The sequence below is a fragment of the Helianthus annuus genome, chromosome 13 (assembly GCF_002127325.2).
Source record: "Helianthus annuus cultivar XRQ/B chromosome 13, HanXRQr2.0-SUNRISE, whole genome shotgun sequence".
Classification (NCBI taxonomy): domain Eukaryota; kingdom Viridiplantae; phylum Streptophyta; class Magnoliopsida; order Asterales; family Asteraceae; genus Helianthus; species Helianthus annuus.
In genome coordinates, this window is record NC_035445.2 from 102,144,990 (window position 1) to 102,153,482 (window position 8,493).

At 35.0% G+C, this 8,493-nt stretch overlaps 1 protein-coding gene across 1 annotated transcript; it reads left to right on the plus strand.

Moving 5' to 3' along the window:
• The first annotated feature begins 347 nt into the window (after positions 1 to 347).
• LOC110898847 (serine carboxypeptidase-like 45) lies at positions 348 to 6,874 on the plus strand. The gene is made up of 10 exons (XM_022145692.2): positions 348 to 635; positions 1,459 to 1,560; positions 2,705 to 2,800; positions 2,935 to 3,027; positions 3,223 to 3,293; positions 4,197 to 4,478; positions 5,087 to 5,214; positions 5,296 to 5,388; positions 5,818 to 5,935; positions 6,424 to 6,874. The coding sequence occupies exons 1-10, from the start codon at positions 374 to 376 to the stop codon at positions 6,610 to 6,612; spliced, it is 1,434 nt and encodes a 477-aa protein (XP_022001384.1). The 5' UTR covers positions 348 to 373; the 3' UTR covers positions 6,613 to 6,874.
• Positions 6,875 to 8,493: the final 1,619 nt, after the last annotated feature.

Genomic DNA, 8,493 nt, shown 5'->3' on the forward strand with positions numbered 1-8,493 from the left:
TAGTGTTTTACATTCTCTTATTATTTTGATGTTCAGAGCCAAGTCACGACACAAATAGCATAACACATTTAGATATCATTATGTTTAATTTTACGAATTTATTCATCGGTTGTTCTGGTGTGTCATACATTCTGAATTTCAACCGCGTCCTTACACAGTACGCACGTTAGTACGGCCCTAGTTATGAATAAAGTTGTGAATAGTTCCTTTCTTGTGTTTTCATTTAAAAAAAAAAATCAAACATACATGTGTTTTCTTCAATTTCAAAATTCAAAGTGTTAATTAATCACATGAAAATGAAAATAAATAAAAAAAATTCAGTATAAATCCCCCTATATTTCTGTATCTGAAATCCACATCACATATTTGCATCATGTCATCTGAACCATGGATCCTCCATACAAAATTCATGTATGTAACAATAATAATATTATTACAAATATCTTTCACCGGAGTATATTCCGTTACCGTCTCCGACGAAATCGTGCAACTTCCCGGCCAACCGCCGGTCAGTTTCAAGCAGTTTGCCGGATACATAACCGTCGATAAAGCTAAACAGAGATCTCTGTTCTACTACTTCGTTGAAGCTCAATCTAACTCTTCTTCTAAACCGCTCGTATTGTGGTTGAACGGAGGTAACCTTTAGTTATAGTTACAGTTACAGTTGCTCATTGGGTTTGACGTTTGTGCGTTCGATTTGTTGTTTAATTGTGCGTGAATTGAACCGATTGAATGGAGATTAACAGTTCGTTACTCGATGTGTTTGTTCGTTCGTTCGATTGATTTGTTTAATTTGTGCATAAAGTTGAAGCGATTGAACGGAGTCGGAGATAACAGTTAGTTACTCAGAGTGTTATTGTTTAGTCTGTGTGTAAAATGAAGCGATTGAACGTAGGTAAACAGTTAGTTAGTTGCTCGATGTGTTTGTTCGTTCAATTGATAGTTGAATTTGTGCGTAAACTGAAGCGAGTGAACGGAGCGTTTGTTCGTGGAATTGATAGTATAATTAACCGTTAGTTACTCAGCGTGTTTGTTCGTTAAATTGAATGATTAATTTGTGCGTAAATGAAACAATTGAACGTCAGTGTGTGTGTTTGTTCGTTCAATTGATTGTTTGATTTGTGTGTAAGAATTGAGCGATTGAACAGATCTGTGTTTGTTCGTTCGATTAATTGTTTAAATTATGAGTAAAATGAAGCGATTGAACGGAGTCAGTGTGTTATTTCGTTGAATTGATTGCTAAATTTGTGTGTAAAATGAAGCGATTGAACGGAGGTAAACTGTTAATTAGTTGATGTGTTTGTTCAATGAAGTGGTTAATTTGTGCGTTAAATGAAGCGATTGCGTTTGTTTGTTCAATTGATTGTTGAATTTGTGCATTGAATCAGTTAGCTACTCAGTGTGTTTGTTTGAATGAAGCGATTGAACGGAGGTGATAACTGATTTAAATTGTTGCAGGTCCTGGTTGTTCGTCGGTTGGGGAAGGGGCGTTTGTGGAGCATGGACCGTTTAAACCGAGTGGTAGGGTTTTGGTGGAGAACGATTATAGCTGGAATAAAGGTATGCAGAATTTCAGGATCTGATTGGGAATGTTGTGCAATAAGTGTTGATTTTGTGTTGAGGTTATTAATTGCTGCATTTAATGTTCAATGGAGGTCACATTTGTGCCCTAGATCATTGATTGATAGTTATGCCTTTATGGTTTCAACTGTTTGATATTTAAGGTTTTTGCATTATATAACATAATTACTAATTACTAAATTAGTGTTTGGGAGGTTGTATACCATAACTGTATTAATCAGATCACAGTATTTAATCATTTGATTATATTACAAATTTCGATTATTTAAAAATTTAACAGATAAAAATGATATTCTTATTCTTATATGAAGTAAAAGATCTATTAAATTAGGTGACAGAAGTTATGGAAACCGCTAACTGCAGTTTTAAGGAACAACAAACCAAACTGGTCAGGTTTGGGGGGTCGGCCGAACAAGCCGGTTTTACTTGTTTGGCAGTTTGGACGAGTTTATTTTTGTTTTTCTTCAAAATCATTTGTTGGTAGTAAAATTTTCAAAACAATAAAGATATTTAATTTAATGATAATAATACATACATATCACATTTTCAAAACAATAAAGATATTTAATTTAATGATAATAATACATACATATCACATGTTCCAAAAATGAAAAGGAAAATATATATATAATGAAGGTTAAATGACAAGTTCAGTATAAACGGTTGGTTTCAAGTTTCAAAGGTATTTGAACACCCCTAGGTTTAATTGCCATTTGATAATCTCAAACTGAATTGATTGAAAACCGTTCAAACGGACCGACTTGCTTCGTTTTTGACGGTTCGGTCAGTTTCAACGCTATTTGAACTCCCCTAGGTTTAATTAATTACCATCAGATAATCAAATGATACTAAAGTAAATATTTGACCGTTAAATTACCAGATAAACCGAAGCGAACTTTGTTTCTGTCACTAAAACTTATTATTCCGATTTCAAGTCGCAATACTCAGATTATAAGGTCCTGATGGTGTATGCAAATATGCAATAGCTATGATTGAAGGGATATCTGTACAATCAATTATGTCAAAAATGGGAAAATATGTAACTTCATCAAATGTTGCAATAGTATACATACTATACATAACTTTTAGATGATAACATTAGGGAAACCTTTTTTCTTTACAGAAGCAAATATGTTGTACTTGGAATCACCAGCAGGAGTGGGATTCTCTTATTCTGTTGACCAGTCTTTTTATGCATCTGCAAGTGACGTCGTTACAGGTTTGTTACTTCTTACCAAGAGAATGATTCATTATTATAGGTAAAAATATGTAGGTGATTTTGTGTATTCTAATAACTAGTTTTGATCATTGCTTTTGTCATTCACATGTGATGATTATTATTTTACATTTCAGCTGGCGACAATCTTTCCTTTCTTGAGAAATGGTTTGAGAAATATCCAGAGTACAAGAATACGGAATTTTATATCACAGGCGAAAGTTATGCAGGTAAGACATGTTAATGATAATTCTGAAGATTATATAAATATTGTATAAATTTATTATCATATCTGATACACTAGTTATGTATTAACTTCTTTTTGGACAAAATGGTATATTTGGTCAACCCAACTTGTACCAAAAATGCTATAATTATTGCATTGACTGAACTGTTTTGACCCACGCGGTCCCAAATTTTGCCAGGACACTATGTTCCTCAACTCGCGAATCTCATAGTTCACTCTAAAGCCAAGATCAATCTCAAGGGAATTGCAGTGAGTAAATTTAATAACCTTTTTCATTGCAACTGTCACTGAATTTGTACATGAGTTTTGAAACTTTGGTTTTGCATATCAAGTCCCTTTAAACTTAGAGATACAGTTTTGGGATTTTTTTACCAAAGAAGTCCTCAGCTCTTTACAAAATATCGAAAAGGTCGTTTTTTATAGGATTAAGTAGGGGTGCAAACGAGCCGAACCCGAGCTCGACCAGGCTCAAGCTCGGCTCGGTTCGGTTCGAGCTTTGTTTTCAAAGCTCAAGCTTAGCTCGTTGGTAGTTTCTCAAGCTCGAGCTCGGCTCGGGCCCGGCTCATTTATAATCTATTACATAATTACATAATATATTAAATGTAATATAAATGATAGACTCGCAAGCTTGATAACTGAAAGCGTATTTTTAGGTTCGGGCTCGGCTCGTAAACAAGTTTAAACAAGCTCGGAACAGCTCGTTTACTAGACAACTTTAAATAAGGGGTAAATGTTATTAAATATTAATAAAAAGTTAAAAACTATTACACTAAGGCTTGATAAGGCTCGATGAGCTTCACATGCTAGGCTGGAGCTCAGGCTTGATAAATAAACGAGTTTTATTTTAGACTCAAGCTTGGCTCGGGCTTGATAAGGCTCGGCTCGTTTCAAGATTTTTCTCGAGCCGATCTCGAGCAGCTCGCGAGCCACTTGGCTCGTTTGCAAATTGCACCCTTAGGATTAAGTTCACAAACTATAAAGAAGATTTTCATTAACTTTTAAGAAGTTCAGGATTTGATCATCCAAAAACAAAACAGTTTAAAGGACTTGTTTGCCAGCTCAGCTATATTTTGTAGGGCTTTTTCAACAATTCCCCTTATATTTTAAATGAGATGCCGGTTTTTTTGGTGAACTTATCATTTTGTTGTGTAGATAGGTAACCCACTTTTGGACTTCAATACGGATTTTAACTCAAGGGGGGAGTATCTATGGTCTCATGGTTTAATATCAGATGCTACTTATGATATGTTTAACACAATGTGCAATTATTCAAGTATAAGAAGGCAAGCCCAATCTAGGTCTATGACCCCTACATGCTCTCGGGTTGCAACTCAAGCTTCAAAAGAGATTGGTAGATTCGTCAACGCTTATGATGTCACACTTGACGTTTGTTTATCAAATGTTTTCTCGCAATCACTAGTTCTTGATCACATTGTGAGTTGAATAAGTTCATGATTGTTGTTTATGATATGTAGAAGTGGCTATTTCGACATGAGTATGAATGGGCTATTTCGACATGAATGGTCCATGTGGTTTACAAAAATTTTGGATTTGGTCCCTAGCTTTTCGAAAGTACACGGATGGTCCCTGTGGTTTGCAGTTTGTAACGCATTTAGTCGCCATCCAACTAACCTAAAGGTTTTAGCATGGCCAAGTTAGGGACTAAATGGGTTATAGCGTGCAAACCACAGGGACCATCTGTATGCTTTTGGAAAGCTAGGGACCAAATCCAAAATTTTGGTAAATCACAGGGACCATCTGTGTACTTTACTCTAACGGGTCAAAATTTAAGATAAAAAAGAGTAGTTCATTTCATTTAAAACTTAGGTCATATGAGTTGAGATTCATGCAAGTTGTATTCTTAGTGCATAAATCATTTTATTCAAGAAGTTTCATTATCGACGCACTAAAAGCGTACAAAAAAGTTACTTTTTTGTTATGGCTCGAGCCTATTTTGACCCGTTTCCAAACCCACCCATTTGCTGATTTTTAACGATCTTAGGCGTGTTCTTTTGTATGTGATGATTGTTTTCACTTGGCAGCAAGATGAGGAGACAAAGATAGATGTCTGTGTGGAAGATGAAATGATTGTGTATTTGAACCGAAAAGACGTTCAAACCGCTCTTCATGCTCGACTTGTGGGTGTAAAAAATTGGACCCCGTGTAGCGAGTAATACATGAACCCAATATCATATTCTAATTTATCAATTAAAAAGTCATATTTGTTACCATTTCATGTTTTTAACTACAGGGTTTTAAGCTATGACATGGACAATCTGGAGGTACCCATGACCCCGGTCTTGATCTCCCTTATAAAGTCAGGAATTAGGGTTCTTGTTTACAGGTGAGTTAAACCATCTACGTTATAAGAATAACTCGATAGGACCCGAACTCAGATCAAGCGAGCTTAATCTAAACCTAATAAATAAGTAATGGGTAAATTTAAATAGTTCAGCTAAGAATGAAAATGTTAAATGGGCAAAATATTCGAAAAAAGTGTATTTTAATGCTTGAAACCTCCTAAATTGGTTTATATAAGTGTGTATGCTGGTACTGCAATGATACAGTTTATGTAATTATGTATAACACTATTAATCATTCATAATATTTTTATGAAAAAGAAGTGTTTGTGGACCGAACCTGATGTCCATTTTGCCACCTCTCGATGTATAAACTAACGCCTTTTGTATAAAAACATCAAAAGATGTCATTCTGTGCAAGTATACATGACCAATTGTGCAATAATATTAATCTTTTTATTTAACATTTTCAGTGGCGATCAGGATTCTGTGCTCCCGCTAACCGGGACACGAGTGGTGGTCAATGGCTTGGCTAAGCAATTAGGTTTGAACACAACTCTACCATACAGAGCATGGTTCAATGGCAACCAGGTTAGTTCACTTTTGTGGTGTAGTTACATTTTAAGCGGTCATCTGGATAAAACTAAATTGATTTGCTTAAAAGGATTCGCTTGTGGTCTAGTTACATGTTTTTCTGTGAAAAGGCTTTTTAAGACGTTTCCGTTGGCTATTTTGGAAATTTTGACCGGTCAATGGCTATTTTCGCTATTTCCCCTTATTTATATGTAACATTTTACTAAATAAACTAATAGACATTATTACTATAAATCGTTTCAACGCGTGATATTCTTGGAATAGATAAAGTTTTTTTTAATGTTTTGAAAGGTAAAACCGATACTATGAAAGTTAGAAGGGTACAACATGAATTGTGAACATTTAGAAGAATATTCATATATATGAAATTAATCCACAGAAACATATTTGACCCGAACCCATTAAGACCCGTTACATGACACCCATTTTCCGACAGTTACTTTTGTGTTTAGCTCTTTAGGTTTATGAAGTTCAATTTTTGGCAGGTTGGTGGATGGACACAAGTGTATGGTGATGTTTTATCTTATGCAACAATTAGAGGGGCATCACATGAAGCCCCATTCTCACAACCCGAGCGATCAATTGCGCTTTTCAGAGGTTTTTTGGCTGGAAAACCATTGCCATCGGCGGATGAAATTGCTCAAAAACCCAAAGCCGAGATCCCTCATTTGTAGGCTAATGAAAAATCTGGTTTCACACGTCTTGAGTTGCAATAAAAGTTCAATTTGCGGGCAGTGTAAAATACTCGGGTTGTTCTTTTTGTACTGAGTAATTAATTAATCTAGTCTGATCCAAATTCAAGAAAAGCGATCTGCATGCAGTAACCTTAGTTTACTCTCTTCTTCATGCATTTTTTATTTGTAAACCATGCATACATGAGTATACTTTTATGGGTTTAAACCAGCCGGGCCGATCCCGTCTAAGCTGGTGTTTTGAGTCCGGCTCTTAACTCTCTTTTAACTTACAAGGTGCAAAACTTGATCTTGTGAATACTTATTTAAGCTTGAGCTCAGTTTGCCTCATTTATTAATTATCTATTAATTTGAATACATTTGTGTGTGAGCTTGTGAAACCTTATTTAAGCTCAGCTCAGTTTGCCTCACTTATTAATCATCTATTAATTTGAATACATTTGTGTGGTGTGTGTATAATAGGGATGAGCATGGTACCCGTTCGATACCGAAAATACTGGTACTGAAAAACGGGGAAAAGTGGTACCGGTTTGATACTAATACCGAAAAACAGGGAAAATGGGTATCAGTACCGGTACGGTTCGGTACTAATACTGAATCCAACGAAAATTTTCTCATTTTTGGTTCAAATGGATATTTCTTGTGATTTATTTTTTATAATAAAGGATAGAAAGGTAATTTAACATCACTTTAACAGAAAAAACTAACATCATTACCCATTTGAACCAAAAATGAGAAAAACTAAATTTATTATTTGTTCGTTTAACGTCTTAGGGTGAGGTTCATGTAAAAAGGATCTTTTTCGTGAGAAGTATCAGAAGGCATAGAAATTGACATGTAGGCATCATGTTTTGAACTTAGGCATGATGTCTTGAGTTGTTCTGGCAAGAAAAACACCAAACATAACAATTTAAAACATAATGCAACGTATTATGGGCTTGAAATTTAAAACACACTGCTTAACACTTAAAACACACTACTTAACGTTCTTGGCATGTTGTTTTAAGTTTTAAGACTAGAATTCATTGAATTGTGTCTTAAATTATTATGTTTAGTGTTTTTTTGTCAAAACAACCTAAAACATTATGTCCAAGTATAAAACATGATGTCTACATATGAATTTTTATGCCTTCTCACACTTGTCACGAAGGATGCATTTTTTACAAAATCATAACGTGTTATTATTTTCCATGTAATAAATCAACAGTTTAATAATACTAATTTACAAGTATTATAAAGTGCCCAATAATATCTAGAGTGTCAAATCCACATCACAATCATGTCATCTAAAACATGGACTCCCTATACAAAATTAATGTACGGAATAATAATATTCATGCAAGCATCTTTCACCAGAGTTTGTTCCGTTACAGTCTCCGAAGTAGTCAAATTACCCGGTCAACCGCCAGGTAAGTTTCAGGCAGTTCGCCGGATACATCACCGTCGATGAAGCCAAACATAGGTCTCTATTTTACTACTTCGTTGAAGCTGAATCCAACTCATCTTCCAAACCGCTCGTCCTTTGGTTGAACGGTGGTAATACTTAGTTTTATCGCACCGCTCTGATATCATATTAGATTATAATAGAAAGAAGACCTAGATAAACTAGTGATGATAATGTTATATAGAGTAATGGAAGGAGAGCTAGATGCGTACACTAATGATAATGTACAATTTATTATTATATAATATGTGCGGAAAATGAAGCGATTTGATTTGAATATTTGCAGGTCCTGGTTGTTCGTCGGTTGGAGAAGGGGCGTTTGTGGAGCATGGTCCGTTTAAACCGAGTGGTAGGGTTTTAGTTAAGAACGGTTATAGCTAGAACAAAGGTACACTGAATATCTGGATCTTAGTTTCTTT

What these genes read in the sequence shown, in the direction of transcription:
- LOC110898847 (XM_022145692.2), top strand. Translation starts at nt 374, where the DNA reads ATGTCATCTGAACCATGGATCCTCCATACAAAATTCATGTATGTAACA. An exon ending in CACTAGTTCTTGATCACATT is followed by an intron (nt 4,479 to 5,086) that starts GTGAGTTGAATA and finishes TTCACTTGGCAG; the next exon opens with CAAGATGAGGAGACAAAGAT. An exon ending in AATTGGACCCCGTGTAGCGA is followed by an intron (nt 5,215 to 5,295) that starts GTAATACATGAA and finishes TTTTAACTACAG; the next exon opens with GGTTTTAAGCTATGACATGG.